Raw genomic sequence first — 21,656 nt, forward strand, 5'->3', positions numbered from 1 at the left:
TATTTCCTCACATTCAGTTTCGGGGAGTTGCACTTTGCACCAGGTGACAGCGAGCTGGAGATAGCGGTGAACATCATAGATGATGACATCCCAGAGGAGCAGGAGTTCTTCCATGTCAGCCTGAAGAATCCAAAGGGCGGAGCAGAGATTGGATTTGGCGGTCAGGTGACTGTCTTTGTCCCGACTAACGATGATGCCCATGGAGTCATTGGCTTCGCTCAGGTAAGCAGATACACTTTTTGATATTAGACAGCTTGTGCAATTGTCCATAATGTTGAGCAGTCCTAAACAAGGTATTACAGCCATTGTGTCAAACCTTAAAGAGGACCTATGATGCTTTTTGACTTTTATGACCTATAAACGTTGTTATGATGATTCATAGTCATGCTTAACCATACTAAATTATCAAATAATGACTTACATGCATTTCGACGTATTCCCTGCTGACCGTCTGGGGTGTCTGTGCCGAGCACTAAACACTATTCTAGCCAGTCGAGAAGTCGCGTCTTCAAAGCGGTCTACCCTTTGTAACTTTGTGACGTCGCATGTAACTTTGTGAAGTCACCACGCGGATGTTTCCATGTATGGTAATGCTGTCACTTCCCTGTTCGCGTCTGCCTCGCGTCTGCCTCGCGCCCTTATAGGTCCATGCTCGCGCTTCCCGCCACTGAAAGTGTTCCGGAAGGAAGGTACCCAATCACAACGGAGTGGGGTTTGCAGGAGGGGGGGAGGATAGCGGAGATGGCCGATGCACAGGCGGAGGGAGCGGAGATTGCCGAAGCACACACACTCAAGTGTTGACAGGACGTGCTGGATCGCCAAAATAAGAGAAAGAGCTTCCCGAAAATCTACATAGTTTTTTGTGATGTGATTCGTGTCAGGTTGCTCTATAGCAGTGTAAAACAAGAAATTAAGACCAGAAAAGTAGTATAATAGGTCCTCTTTAAGTCACTTTCTGTAGTCCATGTTTAAATCATTACCACAATTGTAAAATAAACATTGTTGTTACGTCTTTTGCAGAATTCTCTATCTTTGGAGGTAGAGGAGTTGGAGCAAAATAATCTAATTTCTCTCAGCGTGGAGAGGAAAAGAGGGACCTTTGGCAGACTGACTGTTCACTGGGCTGCAAATGGTAGTCTGACCGACATTTTCCCCACTTCAGGAGTGGTAAGTCATTCTTATCCTCATATCATACTTAATACACAATTGTATATGTATTGACAACATGTTGAAAAAAGGCAATGGCAAAATTAAACTGATGTGTCAATTTGTGGAACAAGTCAAAATGAGTTTTTATTGTCTAGGTAACATTTTCGGAGGGCCAGTCGGTGGCCATCATCTCACTGACTGTGATAGCCGATGGTGTCCCAGAGCTGAGAGAGAGTGTCACTATTGCCCTGATGGATGTTACCACTGTGGGGCTGCAGGACCTACCACAGGCTGCAGTCATTGACAAGCAGAGGGCACAAGCTCTACTCACAATCCTACCAAATGGTTCTCCTTACGGGGTGATTGGATGGCATCTGGACTCCCAGTTTACACTAACACAAGAACCGCAGAGTAAGGATTTCTGTTTAGAGAGAAATGAATAAATGAATGATGATTGTCTGTAATGTTATTACTGGATCACAGTGCAAAGGGATCTCATTGGGCCGGTTGCGTGTTTGTGTTCGTTTTTTTATTTTTATTTTTTTTATGAGGTTACTCAAGGAGCTTTTACAGGAATCGCACTTTGAGATTTACTGTAAAGAGGATCTGCAGTGATTTCCAGGATGTGAAGCAAGTTAGGATTTGTCTTAATCTGTTTATTGGAGGCCGGCCCAAATTGTCAGAGAAGTCGAAGAAGCATACCTAAATACTGGCCTTTTGAATATTATTTAACTAAACTGTATGGGATTTCTACCAATTCAGGTTGTTATTACCATCTGCCGTGACATGACGGAGCAACTTTAGTGCCATCTTTTTACATTGGTTTATGTAACATTCCCTTTTCTCCAAACCTGTAGGAGTTCCAGTCAATGTGACTCTCTCTATAGTGAGGGAGCAGGGCTCTTCAGGTGAAGTGGCAATCCATTACCAGACCAGGCCGGCCTTGTACCAGCCTCCCTCCAACCAGGCTACTGCAGGACAGGACTACACCCCTAAAGATGACACCATCATCATGATACATGGTGCTACTGTGGCCCTTGTCACTGTCACAATCCTACCGGTAAAGAGAGAACATTGAGTAATAGAGACGTTTATTAAGAATAATATATTAGGAATAGTACTAATGCATCTACTAACTTAAAGTTCCTCTGTCTGATAAAAGAAAGCAAGTGCAAAGAAAAGACTGTGATCATACAAACATATCAATCCTTTCCTCATCGCTAGAGGTAGACATCCCACAATTTCTCTCCTTGTTTACTCTTGTTCCATTCTTCTATAAATAATTAACAATTAACTTTGAATAATTAAGCAGTAACATTCTAGAGCCTCTGGTGACCATTTTAACCTCCCAGTAACAGTTTTTGATAAGAATGTATTTGATTTTATATATATAAAAAAATATTATTATTGCTCAATTGCTTTGGCAATGCTAACTTTTGTTTTCATTTCCAAGCAAGAATCAAATCAAAAATCAAATCAAAATTTTGTAATGGAATCTAATTGAATTTAATTGGTTGGTAAGAAGAAAGAAAGAGACAGCATCTGTTCATATACCCATGAATGTTTCTGATTATTTAGTGCATATGTAAATGTGTGTGTGTGTTTGTAAGGATGACATCCCCGAGCTGGCAGAGGGTTTCTTGGTGAACATCACCAGTGTTGAGCTGGTGAGTGGCTCAGTGGGAGCAGGGCAGCCCAGTGTGAAGAGGCCTAGGATGGAAGTAGCAGAGGTCACCATCCAGGAGAATGATGACCCTCGAGGGATCCTGCAGTTCAATGTGTCTGAGGTGAGCGCAACATGAACATGATTGAGAAATAATCCTAATCGTGGTTTAAGAATTGATATCAATTCCGGAGGGACGAGGATCTGATCAACCCAAGCAGCGAGAATGAGCAAAACATCCGCTTGGATAAATGATCATGAAAGTCTGGAGTTATTAGCTCATCATTATTATCGGACCCAAATGAAATCATTGACCCAGACAATCACTTCTACACTATCGGAAAAAGAGACTGTCATTACCATACTGAGGATTAATTCATCAGATGCTTTCAAACAAATGTGAAATTGTCCATCTTTAATTTTTAATAGCAGAAGTCTCTACACAAACTTTTCACAAATTAAGGAATATCTACAGAAATTCTCCAACCAGTTCAACATCATTGCAGTGTCAGAAACATGGATTAAAGAAGGCAAAAGCATGGACTTTGAACTAAAGGGATCTAAACTGGTTTGTGTCAAAATATAAGGTTTGAAATCGTAAATACAATGTGCTCTGCAATTGATAACCTAATGGAATGTGTGACTATTGAAATTCAAATGAAAGATACATGTTAACTATCAGCTGTGTGTACAGAACACCCGATTCAAAAATGGAAGACTTCATAGAATAGCTACATGGGAGAATTACTTTCAAATGCAAATCAAAAGAAGATATTTATCTGTGGGGATACAAACATTGATTTACTTAAAAAAAAAAAACTCATTCACTGACTGAATTTGTAAATACACTGTATGTTATGGGACTGCAGCCGAGGTCAGTAGACAGACTGACTGTTTTGAATACTTTTGGAGATGTGTTTAGACTACTAGAGAAGAAATGGATAAGGCCATATCACTATCTGCATTGTCACAGGCAGAGAGGAAAATGGAAAGCATGTATGTTGTACACTGGCAATGAATAAGGAGACCTAAAATTGTCTGTGTATTGGAATGCATCTTCTTAAAAATTTTTTTTTAACTGTATCAGTAGCTGTGTATCTGAATCTTATGGCAGTGGGGGCGGGACCTGATAAGCCTTTGGCTTCTCCTGCCACCCTTCGGACGATAACACAAAGTAATATGTATGAATATGCAAAGAGAAAATTGTGTATTGTGTGTAATCGTCCGGAAGAATAATAATGAATAATAATAAATAAATATCTGATGTGCAGTTTGTGAACCTCCGCTATGGCACATAGAGAGCTTCATCAGACTAAAATGTCTCAACAAATGCAAATGTCACACATAAAAAAGACTTAAAGCAACTTATTGATATAAAATGACTTATTATATTTGATCCTTATTAAACGTTGTTTCTAAATATCTTATTCCAGGACATCCCTGGAATGGTGCTGGCATATGAGCTCCCACCACCAGACAACATACTGTATGTGTCGGTGGTGCGACTCGCTGGTACAACTGGAAGACTGGTCGTCTACTGGGAGGCTCAGCCAATCACTGCAGATCTTAATGATTTCAGCCCTATATCGGGGAACATCACCTTTCAAGATGGGCAGGTAAAAACCATGACAATAAGGGTCTCCACATTCAGGCAATTGCATACAGCTTCCAAGGTGCTAACTTTATTGTTTCCTTGCCGATATTTCTAGAGAGAAGCCACGATTACCATCACCATCTTTGATGACCAACTGGTGGAGACTTCAGAGACCTTCAGAGTGAATTTACTGCGTGTGATTGGTGGCGCTCGACTGGGAGAAGTGACCTCAGTGACTATCAGCATTCCACCCAACGACTCACCTCTCGGACGATTTGGATTTCAGGAACTAGAGGTGAGTCTGATAACCTATAATAATATCCAATGTTTAATTTTCTTTATATATATAAATAATATACAGCATGAAGGCTCAGTATTTCTGCTTTTTTCCGATATCACAAATACTGACCTTACTAAATCCCCTCTTAGGTTACTGTCAGCGAGCCAGAGTTTGAGGATGATCCTGCTGCCGTGGCGACACTAGCCGTGCTGCGTAGTGCGGGAGGTGAGGGGGCAGTGACACTGGTGTGGCAGCTGGAAGATCAGGCTACCGATGACCTTTCACCTTTAAATGGAACACTTGTCTTCACTGAGGTACACATTGATACTGTCCCATCTCATATTGTTACAAATTCTTCTTCAATTGAATAATTTAGTAAGTCTGCAAAATGATATTAAAGCTATAGTGTGTAACTTCTGTCGCTCCAATGAGAAATTCATGAGTAATAACAACACTGGCGGCGCGTCTACATGAGGTAAGCCTTGGGTGATTGCGCATGGATTTTATTCCTTCTGCTGGATGTCCAGCTCTCTCTTAGCAGTAGAATCAACAACTGAAACATTTCTTGGGTGCCTCTTGGGATTTTTCTGAGCTCCTGTGCCAGTGTCAGGGGGGTGACACCAATTTGTAAATGCTGCCATACTGAGAAATACAGAGAGAGTTTTGTGGAGCTGATAGGCTTAATCAACTTAGTGTCAACTCATTTGGCAATGGCCTGACGGTAACCGACATTCATGTATATGAAAAAGTTATGCACTATAGCTTTAAGAAATATATACTCTATATTTTATCTTTATCTACTGCACAGCATGTCCCAATTCCTTCAATAAAGTCTGCTACACTTTTCATATTTTCCAGACTGAGTCAATGAAGACGTTTGTGATTAGAGCCCTCACTGACACTGTGCTGGAAGGAGACGAGCATTTCACTGTCCGGCTGTTTCCCGCTAAGAGTGGTGCTGTCATCGACCCTTTGAATGGTATGTGTGAAAAAAGGTCCCATTGCCTGTGCATTAGTTGAGCGAAGAGATGTGCAGTGTTTTTTCAGTAATGCAGTATCCCTATCCATCTCCCTCATCTGTTTTCACTTTCTTTGTCTGTCATTTTCTCCCTCCAGGCTTCGCAACCGTCACTATCAGGGCGGACAAGGCAGCTCTGGGGATCGTTGGAATAGCAGAGTCTTCCAGGAACATCCTTGTTGGAGAACCTCAGGGAGATTACAATGGTAGTGCCGTGCTCAGGTGAGATAAACATTAACCTGGGAATACAAATGATAGCTTTATAATTCACTCCCTATGTTTAGTAATCAAGAATGTAATGTAAAATAAATCATTGTGTTTATTTGTGTGTGTGCCCCCCCCCTAGCCTTGTGAGAGGGCCAGGTGTGTTTGGAGAGGTCCAAGTGTACTGGAACATCACTCCAGCTGTGATTTCTGAGTTTGAAGCACTCTCTGGCGTTGTGACTATGAGAGACAGGCAGTCTGCTGCCACCATTATTCTCAAGGTAATATAGAAAAAGGAAAAATATATATATGTACGTATATAAACTGATTTCACTGAAAATGCAGATGTTGTCTATATCGATGCATTGCAGAATACACACACACTGACAACTTTTTTTTATCACAATAATGATTTTTGGGTGGTTTCCTTAAAAAATGTCCCTTTTCGTATCTACCATAACACCAGGTCCTAGATGATCAACTCCCAGAAGAGCGCCGTGAATACCAGCTTACAGTGACCTCTGCCACCTCTGGACTGGAAATCAGCCCCATAGCCAAGCATGCCAATATTATAATGGCAGCGAGTGACAACCCCTTTGGCCTGTTCTCCTTCACCCGGCAACAAATCAGCGTGACAGAGGAGGAGGGAACGGTGAGATCAACAAAAATAGACAGATGCATATATATAGTTTTGCTATATACCCGCAATTTATTCACGTCGGATATGGTGTAGTTACAAACCTTAACCCAAAACTAAAATGGTTTCCTCTCTCCCTATACCGCAGCTCAATGTGACAGTTAATCGCTCCTTAGGCAGTATGGGCAGTGTGTGGGTGACCTATCAGACCTCAGGCAGCACAGCGGTCAGTGGAGTTGACTTTGCTCCAGCTTCTGGACGGCTACTCTTCACCCCAGGCCAGACCTCACAGCACGTCACACTGCGTATTCAGGATGACAGTCTTCCAGAGGGGCCAGAGATGTTCTTTCTCAACATCACTGAGGTGGACCTAGTCAATGTCAGGTAAAAAAAAACTTAAAATGGATGAGGTTAACTGTTTTCATAACTGATGGTTGGACTGTTTATAATAGCTTCAACAGGTAGTGAGTGTTATTGTTCAAAACAGAGGGGCACAAACGGGGCTGTAGGGTGAGGGTCACAGTCAATTGTAATATAGGCATTCCAGAGCCTAAATTTTGTGAGAAAAAAAAAATATATACTTTGTTGATGTGACTGTAAAAGATTTCTTGTCTGCGATAATGTAATGTAATGTAATTGACTGTCCTGTGTGTCCCTCTGCTGTTCAGTGCTGTGAACTACACAGTGTTGGAGTCGGGTCTCCAGTTGGACCAGCCTCCTGCTGTAGGCAACATCTCTTCACTTGCTGTGGTCATACTAAAGAATGACAATATTGAGGGTATCCTGGAGTTCAGGCAGGACTTTGTCAACATAACAGGTATTAGTTCTGGGGGAAAAAGGGAAATTAGAAGCTGTAAAATTTAAATATTTTCTTGGGAAATGTTAAATTAAAATATTATATTTAATTGTGTAAAATTCCTCTGGGATTTCTCTCTCTTTCAGTTGAGGAGGATGTGGGCTCTGTGTTGATCCCGGTGGTGAGGAGAGTGGGCTCACATGGACCGGTCACAGCTCAGTTCATTTCTAGAGGCCTGAGTGCAACCCCTGGCCTGGACTACATCCTGAATAATGGCTCAGTGGTATTTGTCCATGGCCAGAATATCAGCTACATCAATGTCACTCTCATAGATGACCTGGACAGGTGAGAGGAGGATTGATTCCAATATAGTAGTCTATATTTATTTGAAATTAGCACAAAGAATTTCTGTGCTAGCTAAATCAATATATCTTAGAAATAAATGAATCAAAGAGTTTAACTGTAGAGAGAAAATGGAGCGTAACCCAGCAGGTCACACATTTGAATAGCTCAGACTGAGAAAAAGAATTCAAAAATGTAATGACTGTAATTTTTCCCTTCCTCAGCGAACATGCAGAGATATTCGAGGTCCTGCTGGTTGGAGCTACAGGGGGAGCAGTTCTAGGCTCTCAACATATCGCCCGGGTAACCATCGCGAAAAGTGACTCGTTGAATGGGTTGGTCCGTTTCCTCAACGAGAGCCTCGTCACTGTGGTCAACCCTAACTCCACTCTGGAACTCCACCTTGTCTTGGAGAGATCAGGAGGCCTAGTGGGCAATGCAACGGTATGAGGAAGGGACAATATCTTTCTGCCTTAAAAGAAAATCACATCACTTTAGTTACTTTTTTTCTTTATGGACGTCAACTAATCCGAACTTGTTTCACTCTTTGACAGGTTGCCTGGATCATCCGTGGCCCCAACAGCAGAGAGGTCCTACCCGCGTTGAACACAGACATCAGAGAGCCTGTGAACGGGTCTTTCCTCTTCGGGGATGGAGAGGAAGGCACACGCACCATACAGCTACGCATTCTGCCCCATGGAGAGGTGGAGGTGGAAGAGACATTTGTTATAGAGCTCAGCGTTCTGTCTGGAGAGGTGGATATTGATCCCCAGGCTGCTTCCGTAACACTGAAGGTATTTTGCTGTATTATCCTGCTTCCAAGAATGAACCAGTTTAGACTGTTGAACAAGGATTATCACAATTTGATTTCAAAAAGCCTTTTTTGCTTTATGGCCAGCGCCTTATTCAACACTCCTCTCCTTTTAATGTGTTTTTCCTCTCCCAGATAGAGAAGTTTGGTGACCCGAATGGTATTGTCCAGTTTACCGAGGAGTCCCTTCGAGAGCGTGTCTACAATGAATCCACAGAAGCAGAGGGCCCATTCAACATTTCCCTGTTGATTACGCGCAGAGAGGGGGTCATGGGTAACGTCAGGGTAAGCTAATATCTATATGTACATTCATAATTTATCTGTTGTTTCCAGCATCAGTGCTTAAACTGGATGAATTGAATTATTTGTAAAGTGTAAACACAAGTATACTTTCTCCAACACGTCAGGTGCATTGGCAGATAGAGAGTGATTCAGACATGGCAGGGGACTTCCTAGCCTCAGCTGGCTCAGTGGTGATCCTGGAAGGCCAGAGGGAGGTGGAGATTGTCCTCAGCCTGATGCCTGATACAGTGCCAGAGCTGGAGGAGCTCTACTCTGTCCAGCTCACTGCTGTGGAGGGTGGTGCTACTCTGAACGCCAACCCAAACCTCATCAGAACACGCATCAGGTTTGTCGTGATGGTTCTGTTAAACTAAATAACACATATCAACTCCAAAGTAAAAAATAAATAAAAAATCTATATTATTTAAAGTTGGAATCTGCCATTCTGGAGAATTCTTGTTGAACATCATTGAATATCTCATCAGGATCGGCTACCTGTCTGTACAGTGTGTGCGCTGAAAAAAAATCCAGTGTTACTACACAGCCTAAGGGCTCCGTAAACTAAACTGTGTATTCACAGCACCAGATTTCATTTCAACACACACAGTACGGACAGCCAGGTAGCAGATCGTGAGGAGATATTAACTGATTTTAAACAAAAGTTATTCGACCACAATCGTTGATGACACCTTTAAGTCTAAGATTGAATTAACTTGAAATGAATCTTCCTTTCTCCCCCTCAGGGTGCGTGCTAACGATGAGCCCCACGGTGTCTTTTCCCTGAACCCTCAGCAGCAGTCTATAGTGGTAGTGGGCTCAGGGTCTGACATCACCAGAGCTCTGCTTATAAATGTGACACGGCTTGCCGGGCTGTTTGGCAACGCCAGTGTGGGCTATAGGATCAGTGGAGGGATGGATGAAATGATGGGCATCCAGGAAATACTGGGAGGACAAGCTGAAGGAAGGCTGTTCTTGAGAGAGGGGCAGACCTTCAGCACCATCACTGTTCCCATCAGCAGCCAGGTAAGGCATGAACATGCTTATGCAGCAACATGCGTTCAGCGAAGTAAGACTTTAAAAAATGATGTGAATTATTGAGATAACATTGTTTGTATTAACACTTCTTTGTTTTCTTGCTTTTCTCCCCGTAGGTGTTTTTGTCAGAGGGTGAGAGCTTCACAGCAGAGCTGACTGATGTCAGGCTAGTCAGTCCTGTCCTCGGCTCTCCACCTCGCCTCCTTCGTGAGGCCAGCGTTGCTACGGTGACTGTGCCCGAAGAAGCTGCCAGCTCAGAGGTGAGTGGTGGTTACGCCCCTTCTGCAAGGCGCTCAAGATTCAAGGCTTTCCACAGATCAGAGCTCTTATTGTTAGTAGGATCTCAGTGCCTTAGTCAAGGACATTTCATTAGGCTGTATGTTACTCCTGATGATATACTCACTGTGTCACTTTGCAGTTGTTTCTTTAGTAAGAATTACCTTCTCACATGAACCACGTGTCGTGAATATAAATTCAGATGAGATGAAAGATGAGATACATCTATTTTTTCTGTCATTCACACAAGTGCTGACATTTATTATTTAATTAAATACACAAGTTTATTAAATCATGTCTCATCAACTAGAAGGCAAACTTGGATGTGCTGCACTATATTCCTCTGATATCTCTCAACAGACTTTGATATAATTTAAAATGTACGTCAAACCTTTATAACTGAGTTAGTTGCTGAGTCCTGCTCTGTGAACACTCAACTATTTCTTGTCGAGCCTTTCAAATGTTCCATGTAACACACCAGGGTTAATGCATTTAGCTGGCTGCTAACAAAGTTATTCACTTGAGAGACCTTGTGCGCACACTACAAAAAGTCACTTCATAATAAATCATTATGTAAAACATTTCTATATTATTTCAATTATATATTTATTTTTATGATCTAACACATTTGTTTAATACAATTCTAGCTCAGTGCTGTAAAGAAACATACATTTATAAAAAAAGCTATGAATTTATTTCATATATTTTTTCACTGTTTTAATAGGATGGATGTACAAGTATCGCTTTGTCAAATTATGTAAATTATCTCTTACACATGTTTTGCAGGTTGGCTTTGCCTCTCTGGCTCTGCAGGTCTCTAATATAGAAACAGGGTCATGTGAAGCAAGAGTGACACGAACGGGGCTGTTTGGGGACATCATGTTGCAGTGGAAATCTGGGTATCCTTCAGGACAGGCTCCACCTGGACTCAGACTGGGAGCTGTCATCCCAAGCTCAGGTAAAACACCCAGAGAAGGAATGATTACTGAAGCAGTGGAGACTCACATATTCAACAATCAAGCATTTAATATGTAATATATTTTAAAATGTTTGTACTAAGTGCAATTTTGTTTTATTCATCATTAATACCATTTAGTTATACCTTGGCGGCAGTTAACAAATCCAAGCTATCCTCAAATATTATACTTAATTTTTCTGTGGACCAGAAAGGCGGATACCTACATAACACCAACATAAAACCAACATGGCTGAATGACAGCCTGCATTTTATCTCTTCATATTCAGGCTCTCTGACTTTGGCCCATGGAGAAAGAACTCAAGTCATATCTCTGACAGCTGTTGATGATGCATCTGAGGCTGCTTCTTACGCTGTACACCTCACTGCTGCAACCTCCAGCTCGGCTGCAGCCGGCACTGCCAAGCTCAGGTAATGGTTTCACACTTCAGAAGTTGTGGTCGAGAAAATCCACGACAACTTAGAAATCTGCTGTATATAACAGTTATCAATTAGAGAGGGGGAGCAGAAAGGCAAAACAAAATAGGTCAAGGCGAATTTTCTTTCTACAGACATCTGTGTTCATCGTTGAGATTTTTTTTTTCAAATTATGCTTTTTCAACATGAAAAAAAAAAACTAAATATATCAAATGTAGCCTGTAATGTCCAATGTCCGTCTCCCTGCAGGTCAGGATTTACCGTGGCAGAAGTGGAGCCGTTGGGAATCTACCAGTTTGCCCTGGATTCCCGCCAGCTGGTCATTGCTGAGGACATCCAGACCATAACACTGTATGTTCAGAGACTCTACGGTTCACGTAGCAACAGCACCCGCCTGTCCTACAACACGGTAGCAGGCAGCGCGGAAGCAGGAGAGGACTTTGTCGCGGTTCCAGACGGCCGTGTGGTCTTTGACTCCCCCCGCCAAACCAACGCTTCCTTCAGCCTTTCCATTGTGGACGACTCCCTGTCCGAGGCAGACGAGCACTTTCAAGTCAACCTCACTGACGTTCAACTCGTGAGCCCAGACTCGGCTTGGGCGGCGGAGACTCTCTCTCCCCGTCTCAACCCTCAGCATAGTGTTTCCACAGTCACCATCCTGGCCAGTGATGTGACCGGAGGAGTGCTGAGTATTGGGCCCGGACTGGTCCAGGTACCAGAGGACAGGGATGAGGAGAGCCAGCAGGAGCGCAGGGTGCTTCTGAGGGTGCGCAGGTCCGACAGTATGGCCGGCTCCGTGAGTGTCAGGCTCCAAGCATACGGAGGTGTGTGTGTGTGTCTGATTTGTTGCAGTGCTTTATTTGCTACATTGCAATTTATTCCATTGTTATTTACTGTGATGATGAAAAGGTGGTGTCAGCCATTCTCCATTTCGTCAACACCAGCGAATACCTCCTCACGATCCGCTACCTGTCCGTACTGTGTGTGTGTGTGCTGAAAAAAAAATCCAGTGGTAATACAGAACCTAGGCTCTGTAAACGGGTGTGTGAACAAAGGGAGCCCAGCAAGCAACAGGCCTGTTTACAGAGTCTAGGCTATGTATTAACACCAGATTTTTTTTCCGGCAGGCACACACAGTATGGACGGGGTAGCGGATCATGAGATATTTACTGATTTGGACAAAATGGGATTTGTCGACAAAATATTCTCCAGAATCGCTGAAACAACCTTTTAAGTTTTGTTTGTTGTGCGCTTTTTTACAGATGGAAGTACAGCAACCCCTCCCTTCACTCTGGAACCTGTCGGGACCTTAGCAAAGGAGGAAGAGGACTTCCGCCTGGAGTCCACCATAGTGTCCTTTCAGGCTGGTCAGAATGAGACTGAGGTTGTCCTCCTCATCCTGGATGACTCAGAGCCAGAGGGCCAGGAAGTTTTCTTCATTTACCTCAGCGATCCACAGGGAGGAGCACAAATCACAGACAGTCCCCACCAAGGCTTTGGAGCTTTCGCCAAGATCACTATCCTTGGTAAATTATGAAAAAAAAAGAAAAATCTCTGTTTGACTGTGTCTGTTGGGTCTAATCAAATGAGCTCACAGATACAGTACGTGTTTGTTATTTCAATGAGCCATTTAGTGTTGTTCTTTGGTTTCACTAATGCCATTTAATCTGCCTTATGTCACTGCTGCTATTATTTTCCCCCTTGCTATTTTGGGCCTCACTTCTCACATTGTCACTGTAGTGGGTAGATGATTGAATTATTCTGCATTTATGATCGATTACAATGAAATCGATTATAACATTGGGAAGCTTTAATGACACTAATTTACATTTTTTCACTTCATCCTTCCCTCTGTCCACAACAGGGAGCGATTTCCACAACGGCATTTTAGGCTTTAGTCTTAATTCTCTGAAGGGCCAAGTTCTGGATGAGGATTCAGAGAACAGAACTGCCCTTCTCTTCCTGCAGAGACAAGAAAACAGGTAATAAAACAACACATTTTGGTTAAAATCTTTGGGTAATAAAAAATTGTCCTTGGGAAATGTGTTACATATTCGACTAGCGGCCCAAGATGTTTTTATTCTTTGTGTTTATTCAGTGTTTATCCCTTTTGCTCAGGGCCTTTGAGGATCTGCAGGTGTTCTGGAGAGTTACCTTCAGCAAGGCAACTCTGACCCTTGTCAACAATGGAGTCAACCTAACCAGACAGCTGGTGCAGACCTCAGGAACTGCACTGTGTAGAAGAGGAGAGATAACGTGTGCTCTCACTGTGGAGGTCCAGGATGATGAGGTGAGGGAGAGAGAGAGAGAGGCAGAGGCTGCTGGTGCTTGTTGGTACCTTGCAATTCAGCCAATTCTACAGTAAAAAATAAATTACTAATTGTAGTTTATTAAAGATTTATTTATCTGCTCACTCATCACTCATCTCTGTTGGCATAGGAGCCAGAGTACCAAGCGTGGTTCTTGGTGGAGATTTATCAGGTTGGTGATGGAGCTACCATTAATGAGACAACCCGTTTTGCCAACATCACCTTGGCGGAGAGCGACGACCCACAAGGCTTTGTGTACTTCCCCGTGGGCCATAGATTGCCCATCGCCACCCTGGCCACCTCAAGGCTCACTCTCCAAGTCTACAGACGAGCAAGTACAGGCTCAGTCATGTCTGTTCAATATCGCACTCTGGTAAGTGACACACAGGTACAGTAACTGAGCACCAAGTGGCGTACCTGCACACATTTTGAATGTGCACAAATGCTTACAATAAAACCCTGTGAAGATGTTTGGAATAGTGTATGACATTTTTTATTTTCACACTGCTATTTGTGTCATTGAGGTGAGGTGTCATTCAGTGCAGAAGCGTATCAATTTTCAATCCACGCCAATATGATTCCAACCATAACCTAGGTGAACTGAGACTTTTTCCTTATTATTAAAGAGTTACAGTTGACCAATCATGTACTGTACAATGGCATTTTTTTTCTTTTAAAACACTATTGGACAATTTGAAATATGATTAGGAGCTTTGTATGTTTTGTTTTTCTTCAATTGGGACACATTTTCGGAGCAATTTAGAGGACAATTTTGGGCTATAGTGGGTTTATTTGGAGATACAGTATATTGTAATTAAGAAATGTTACAAAGATACATACCAAAAGTACCAATATAATGTATATCATGTTACATTATATAATCCTCATATAATTCGCACAGGTATTTTAAACAAGGGAATCCATAAGCTAAATTGCATTTAGTAGTAATTTTTTTGTTTGCTACCTGCAGTTCGGGGGGAATAAAGTGTTGTTACTGCCATTCGTACTTTTTGATATAGGAGATCAAAGTAAGAGAGTGTCTAGTGCACTCAGCAAAAATCAAAACCCCACATGGCCAGGTCATCTGCTTTCATCTCTCAGAACTAAAGCATGCTGCGCGACCTGTGGTTTTTATGCATAATAAAGGCCATGTCCTCATTCGGTTTACATTATGCAACATGGTTGACACCACTCATCTACAAGTGTTGCTATGGGAATGCAGAGTATGTGGGTGCTGTTTATCAAACAGTGTAGAATATGCCTGATGAACAGTTTCTCTTTGCTTTTACATTTCCCTTGGTATAATATTTGTGTTATTCACCAAGTCTTATTTAGAAAACAATGCTGTTTAAAATATCACTCCGTCCAACATAAAGCATGTTTTTTTCCCCCTTTAGGAGCTCCCCAGAGATGAGGTGGTGGGTCCCTCTGTAATCCGGCCCGCTAAAGCAGGGATGGACTTTACTAAGCAAGAGGGGAGGCTAACCTTCGATGTGGGCCGTAGTATTGCATCATTGGACATTTACCTCACACCTGACCTGGCCTCACCATTGCCCACACCGAAGCGCTTCCAGGTGGAGCTGTACAATGCTACAGGAGGGGCCAGAGTGCACTCGCAGTACGGGCTGGCTAATGTGACGCTGGTGTCAAATACAGCAAGCCAAGCTGTGTGGGTCCTACTGGATCAATTACATCAGCCTCTTGAACCCACTATATTGAACCAGGCGCTGCAAGGAGTGATCAATAAGGTCACCACACCTCTCACTCGTGAGCAGATGACCGCCGTTTTCGAAGCTCTGGGGAAGGTAAGAGGGTTTGAGACAAAATGCATCGCCTGCAAACTAATGCCTAAAGCTTATTTAAGTAAGGGCCAATTTGCTTCAGTCTCATGGAAGCAGGATATAAAACATTGTGATATGTATAATGTATTACAATATCTTACTGTTCCGTTTGCCCCATTCGCCGTAACAATATCATGATAACAAACTTGGGCCGTATAAACATGTTTGATTTTTACCAGTCTTTCCCAGCTGTCGGGAAATAGTGCAAATAGCAGAAAAAAGAGATTTGTATTTGATTTTTAAAAATTATTGTATAATGAGTCACTTGCCATTGGCTTGTGAGTCAGTGTCATAGTCTGCGACAGACAGATCTATGCTGAAGTGCATACATCGCCTCTGCTTCACTCCAAAGTGTCACTCAGATTTGACGACGGGCTTGTCATCTGAAAGCGTCTCAGTTGTCACTCTTTATGATGTTGGAGTCAAAGGTATATATTGTGCTTGTTTAGCCTCTAGTCAAGCCGAGACAGCACAGTCATTTCATAAAAAGGAGTGTGCAGGCAAAGGAAGAGGCAGCAGAGACAGCAGAAAGGAGTTACACAGCACAAATATACTTGTGGGCACACAAGTGAGACAATAAGAGGAAGGGAAGGAGACAGTGTGGAATAATGGTGTACATTTACTTTTAAAGCTGAGGCCTGAAATAATTAAGTGACAGAGAAGGACACAGAAACAGAATATCATAGGGAAAAACTTATAAACAATAGTAGAGCAAACTGTTTCTCAATTTTTGTTTTGTTCCTCAGTCAAGTTGAAGGTCTATTGATAGAGGGTGTCCTATTGCGGTGCCCACTGAGGCAAATTACTATTTGTGATGTTGGGCTGTATAGATAAAACTGATTTGATTTGATTGTTGCTCGACTACAAACACATCAAAACGTGTCTCTGTCCCTTTGTTTTCCTCCACACCAGGTGCTTGCGGAGGCGGAGAGGGCTCCTCTACAGGAAGTCAGCCGCAATCTGACCTATGACCTACTGTGTACCTTGGCCAATCCCAGCAGAGTCGACACCCGGGGCCTTAGCCACCTCGCTGAGATGGCTGAGCGATTTGCCTTTTCCCTCCTTGCTCGCAGTCAGTGTGAGATGTGAGTGTCCCTTTTTTTAAAGAGTGAAGACTGGGAGGGAGATATGCATTACATTTCTAAATTGTGATGATTTTGAACACATTGAACTGATGAACTCCACCTCACCATGCGTGTTAGTTACATCAAAGCACAGAGGAGTTTCCTTTTAAATGTTCTTAGAAACTGTATCATGCTTGGTATTCTAAATGTTTTTATTTTTTCTGATTTCTCCAGAAGGGGAACCATCCTGGAGACATGTCCGTTTATGACCATCTCTGCCTTGCAGTGGTACCCAACACAGATCAATGGCCACAAATTCAGAGGCCGGAACGCAGACTTCTTCCAGCTCCCTGATACGCTGCTGGCAGTACCAGCTGTCACGACAGTTGGCTGTGGCAACCTCAGCCAAATACAACTGACCGAATTTAGAAATGAACACTGGTTTCTCAACAATGATACAACCACTGCTCTCAATGGGAAGGTAGGCAAAGCATTCACTTAGTTAGACTCAAAACAGCAGGTGGCAGTATTACTCCAGTATAAACTAGCCATATTATTTTTTTTTCAAGTTCATTCCACTCAGTGCTGACCTCTCTTCTGCTGTTTATATCCAGGTATTCTCAGCTAGTCTACAGGACAGAGGGTCACGACCCCTAGACGATGGCAATGAGGTTGTGTATCGTATCCACGTCCCTGGTCAGCAAATCAAACCAGGTCGATCTGTGTGCCTTCTGTGGAACCAGACCACTGCAAGGTAAAGCAACAGAAGAGACTCACCTATTCGGATGCATGCTAAGCCATTCTTAACCTCATTGATACCATGCATAAACTAAAAACAGCCTTTTGACACTCAAAATGTTTCTATTCCCGATGACTCGACCATCACTGCTTTGGTGGCTACCCTAACCTGGCCGAGGTTTTTTTATTTGCGTGTATTCCTAATTTTTTTTTTGTCTTTTGCTAATGTTGTTATTGATCTCAACTAAGTTGTGTTTAGAATCTATAAGATTTCTGCACATATATATTTAACCATCCAAAACTGCTCAACTCTGTCCTTGCACTTGAAACCGGTTTGCTTAGTGAAGGGCAAAAGTTCATCCTCTCAATAAGGCCTCTCTGCAGCCATGGGGGGAGACCCATCTCTCTGTGTGTAATATCTGCTCATTCGCTCGCAGTGGGTTTGTCTAGGACATTCCTGGGGCGTGGAATGGGACTTGGCTGGAACACGCTGTTACGAGTTAAGAATTGGCAGGTGCGGTTTGGCCGGGACAGCTTCTTGGAAAACGCATCCTAGAAAACATATAGAGAGAGAGATAGAGAGAGACAACAAAAAGGTTGAGAGACAAGCCATTCGACAGGGAAAGGTTGCAGTATATCTGTCTTGCTGTGAATTTAAGGTTGAACTGAAAAATGTCGAGGAGTATTTTTCCGCTTTTCAAAAAACTGCTGACAAAATTTCTCTCTCTATGTTGTGCAGACAGGTCCCTCACAAACACGAGGATATGCTTTTGGTTTGTCACGCAGCAATTTTTGAATGGTAGAGTTGAAAACAGATAACAATAAAATATTTATTATACATCCTCTCCTCTCCTCTAGCTGGTCATCTGATGGTCAATACTGCAGGGTTGTGAAAGAGAGTGGGAACTATGTGGAATGTGCCTGCTCCCACTTGTCTATCTACACGGCCTACGCAGAGTTTGCATCTCTTGCATCCTATAACGAGGCCTTCTACGCCTCTGGATTCATCTGCATCTCAGGTACAAAGCACACTCTATCTACGCCTTCTGTTTTTCATATACATACAGTATACAGTATATCCCACTGCCTACATGCCTTTCACCTCCTCATGTTCTATCTCTCTGGCGCATTCAACTTCTCCGAAAATGATTGTAAATTATAGTAAAATTTAGTGTTATAAATAGACACTGTTCATTTACATAAATCATTTGTTAATTTATCATTAAAATCGCTTCCATGTCTTCCACCTCTCTCTCTCTCTCCTCAGGCTTTGCATTGGCCATTATATCCCACGTGCTGTGCTCCCGTTTCCCTATGTTTGCTGCCAAACTACTCACTCACATGATGTTGAGCTGCCTCGGAACCCAGGTAATGATACAGTTCTGCTCAGATGTTGTGTCCCACTACTACATCGCTTTACCATAAACGTCAAAGTGAGCACTAACACCCACCTTTCACAGCTTATATGAAAGCTAAAAAGACCTTCATACTAATAGAGCCATTAATCTCTCTCTGTGCTGTTTGGATCAGTAGCTCACACACATTAACACAGCAGTAATGGCTGCATTTAGTGCAACCATAGACTGTATAAGAAAATGCAACACATACATACATGAACTTATACAGTTAAACATGAAGTTCTTTATGCAAAAAATAACAGTTTATTGGGAGTTTGCACACACACACACACACACACACACACACACACACACACACACACACACACTGAAACAAATCTACTGAATGCTACCAACCCTCCTTACTAGCCCACTAGATACGTTCGAGGTATTTTCTTGGAAATGTGTAATGTAAGGAACACACTTCAGCGAATGTCTTTGGCTGGGTAGTTTGCGGGCCGGAGCGTCCTGACAACGCAACCATGTCCCCCGCACCCTCGGCCCATTAAAAACGCAGGCTGTCACATAAGCAATGAGCGAGATAGATATGTGGCTGCAGGTTTGTCTCTCAGCTGGTGTCCCGACCTTGCATGTGTGTGTGTGTACGTGCGCGTGTGTGTGTGTGTGTGCGCGCATGAGCGAGTGCGGGACTGGTAATTTTCCACTGGTCCCCCCTCTCTTTGGTTGACAAACAAGAGCCCCTACTAAAGCAGACTGTCGTTGGGGGCTAAACACCTTGGACTCGACCTGTTTATGGCCCAGGCAGAGCCCCTGAACCTAAAAGGGTTTTGGATGGAAAATTCCGTCCTGATCTGTTTCCTTGTTGGTACTGTACTGCATGTTAAGGCCCTCTTCCTTGGATGGAGATTGTGCTATAGTTTATAATACATACATGGGTGTGCTTCTGTGGCCTCCGTGTCAAGGCCAGTCAATGAAGAACTGATTGGAAGCTAGACTGTCACACTGAAGACCTTGACTGAATTGTGCACTAATATGTACCTTTTTAAATGGTCAATCGTCAATTGGTTCTGCGAGGAACATTATGGATGTAATGATGGGATCACAGTGCTGGATAAGCTGTATTGAAATAGACCAATTGACGTCATTTTCTTTTCAGAAAAAAATATAACCTTTTTTTTTAAATGCATGAGAGCTGTTTTTCTTTCTGTTTCTCCTCAGTAATCTTAAAACAAGTAGGCCAGAGTGTGCTCTACTGACTCACTCACTCTTCACTGTTTAAACATGCATTTACAAGATGATGTGTGCAGCAGACTTAATTCTATTCGTGTGATGTATTTTAGGAGTACATGAAGAGGGTCTTAATTATTAAAATTTAAAGACAGAGAGTCGTGGGTCAAATGTTGTAGTTTATTACTGTCATTGCAGTTCCTGAGGCTTTCTTAGTTCCATTTTCATTCCCCCAATATTTAAGTACACAAGGAAAATTAAGTAATGCAGACACACCTGAACGCATAGACTGTAGTCTTTTTTAAATATTTGCCTAGGAGAATCATTCTGTCTAACCACGGAACAAAATCACCGTTATCTGTAAGGATTTATCTGAATCAAGATCTCGCAAAACCGAGGCTGTAACTGTTGTACAGTACAACATAGTCAGTCAAATGGCATAACATCAGTGACATAAATCCATTCCAACCTTGAAGTTGAACTGCATATTTCCTCTTATTGAATTGCTAAAGCAGTCATTAGGCAGTGATAAGTTTAGAATATTTTATAGAAGAGATGTACGTAATTATTGACAAAAATGTGTCTTGAATGTGTGGGTCTCAGACTTGCTCATTTTTCAACATTGATTTGAACTGTAATATGGGACTCCAGCCACCTTTAACAGGGGGTCTCCATCTGCGGTGGCTGGGCTGCAATTAGTCACTGACGCTGGCCCTCTATGGGGAGAAAATTAAAGCTGCCAATGTGATTTATCTCTCTCTGCAACAGCTAGAGTCAGCTAGAAATAGAGCATCCTCTGTGTGGAAGAGAGGCAGAGGCTTATGGTTCAATTTATTGAGTTTTTATTCATCTTACTGACTAATTATTCTGATTGTACCATCTCTAGTTTTTAGTTTGAATGTCACCAAATGTGGCACATAGCTGTTGAACCACTAATGAATGGAAAGCATCGAGAGTATGAGTCCAAGCAGGAGAAGATGACCAGGTGGTTTCACAGGATGGAAATAGAAGAACATTTTGCAGACCCATGTGATTAACTTGACATAATTTCTATATAAAATGCATTTAGTTTCAAGTGAAAGAGTTTCCATCTCTCACCTTTTACCCAGACATCACATGCATTTGACATCTTCAGATTTGTTTCCCTTGTCAAAAAATAAATTACAAGACAATAAGCTACATTTACAATAACTTTATTGTCAGGAAACCAACAAAAAAGGCCGTAATAGAAAGAGTGAGATGTTCCACATCATTTTTACTGTTAAGGCAACTGTGGGCGATTTAACCAAAAAAAGTTCACATCAACTGTTTCCCTAACAATTGCTGTCAATTTGTTATCAGGTATGATGGCTACATAGTTTTAGTGAAGTAGCCTTATATAAGTCCAACACCATTTCAGATATAGAAGCAGGTTGTTGAAGGTCTTGCTGGGGGGTCAAACTGATCTGGTGCTATCAAGACACAGACTGGGCGACAGAGAGAAGCCACTGACAATGATATAGACGTCAGACCTCCTACTGAGAGATAATAATGATTTGTCTCGTCCAACACCTCTAGTGTGTGTGTGTGTGTGTGTGTGTGTGTGTGTGTGTGTGTGTGTGTGTGTGTGTGTCTGTGTCTGTGTCTGTGTGTGTGTGTG

At 42.4% G+C, this 21,656-nt stretch overlaps 1 protein-coding gene across 1 annotated transcript in view; it reads left to right on the forward strand.

Moving 5' to 3' along the window:
• Nucleotides 1-21,656, forward strand: part of adgrv1 (adhesion G protein-coupled receptor V1) — a gene marked incomplete at its 5' end in the record, with an annotated part of 99,592 nt that overhangs the window by 35,313 nt on the left and 42,623 nt on the right. The window contains 34 exons of the mRNA XM_080045759.1: nucleotides 18-222; nucleotides 1,021-1,167; nucleotides 1,305-1,560; nucleotides 2,007-2,209; nucleotides 2,760-2,936; nucleotides 4,246-4,428; nucleotides 4,522-4,701; nucleotides 4,836-5,000; nucleotides 5,545-5,665; nucleotides 5,803-5,926; nucleotides 6,051-6,189; nucleotides 6,375-6,560; nucleotides 6,694-6,929; nucleotides 7,214-7,362; nucleotides 7,488-7,686; nucleotides 7,908-8,127; nucleotides 8,238-8,477; nucleotides 8,630-8,779; nucleotides 8,902-9,122; nucleotides 9,520-9,799; nucleotides 9,928-10,071; nucleotides 10,874-11,045; nucleotides 11,333-11,474; nucleotides 11,730-12,304; nucleotides 12,743-13,006; nucleotides 13,345-13,462; nucleotides 13,599-13,770; nucleotides 13,920-14,162; nucleotides 15,187-15,594; nucleotides 16,543-16,715; nucleotides 16,929-17,175; nucleotides 17,309-17,448; nucleotides 18,291-18,451; nucleotides 18,700-18,800. Coding sequence (XP_079901885.1) covers nucleotides 18-222; nucleotides 1,021-1,167; nucleotides 1,305-1,560; nucleotides 2,007-2,209; nucleotides 2,760-2,936; nucleotides 4,246-4,428; nucleotides 4,522-4,701; nucleotides 4,836-5,000; nucleotides 5,545-5,665; nucleotides 5,803-5,926; nucleotides 6,051-6,189; nucleotides 6,375-6,560; nucleotides 6,694-6,929; nucleotides 7,214-7,362; nucleotides 7,488-7,686; nucleotides 7,908-8,127; nucleotides 8,238-8,477; nucleotides 8,630-8,779; nucleotides 8,902-9,122; nucleotides 9,520-9,799; nucleotides 9,928-10,071; nucleotides 10,874-11,045; nucleotides 11,333-11,474; nucleotides 11,730-12,304; nucleotides 12,743-13,006; nucleotides 13,345-13,462; nucleotides 13,599-13,770; nucleotides 13,920-14,162; nucleotides 15,187-15,594; nucleotides 16,543-16,715; nucleotides 16,929-17,175; nucleotides 17,309-17,448; nucleotides 18,291-18,451; nucleotides 18,700-18,800 — 6,841 coding nt within the window. The remainder of the gene's footprint in view (nucleotides 1-17; nucleotides 223-1,020; nucleotides 1,168-1,304; nucleotides 1,561-2,006; nucleotides 2,210-2,759; nucleotides 2,937-4,245; nucleotides 4,429-4,521; nucleotides 4,702-4,835; nucleotides 5,001-5,544; nucleotides 5,666-5,802; nucleotides 5,927-6,050; nucleotides 6,190-6,374; nucleotides 6,561-6,693; nucleotides 6,930-7,213; nucleotides 7,363-7,487; nucleotides 7,687-7,907; nucleotides 8,128-8,237; nucleotides 8,478-8,629; nucleotides 8,780-8,901; nucleotides 9,123-9,519; nucleotides 9,800-9,927; nucleotides 10,072-10,873; nucleotides 11,046-11,332; nucleotides 11,475-11,729; nucleotides 12,305-12,742; nucleotides 13,007-13,344; nucleotides 13,463-13,598; nucleotides 13,771-13,919; nucleotides 14,163-15,186; nucleotides 15,595-16,542; nucleotides 16,716-16,928; nucleotides 17,176-17,308; nucleotides 17,449-18,290; nucleotides 18,452-18,699; nucleotides 18,801-21,656) is intronic.

Source organism: Ammodytes marinus (genome assembly GCF_949987685.1).
Source record: "Ammodytes marinus genome assembly, chromosome: 2".
Classification (NCBI taxonomy): Eukaryota; Metazoa; Chordata; class Actinopteri; order Uranoscopiformes; family Ammodytidae; genus Ammodytes; species Ammodytes marinus.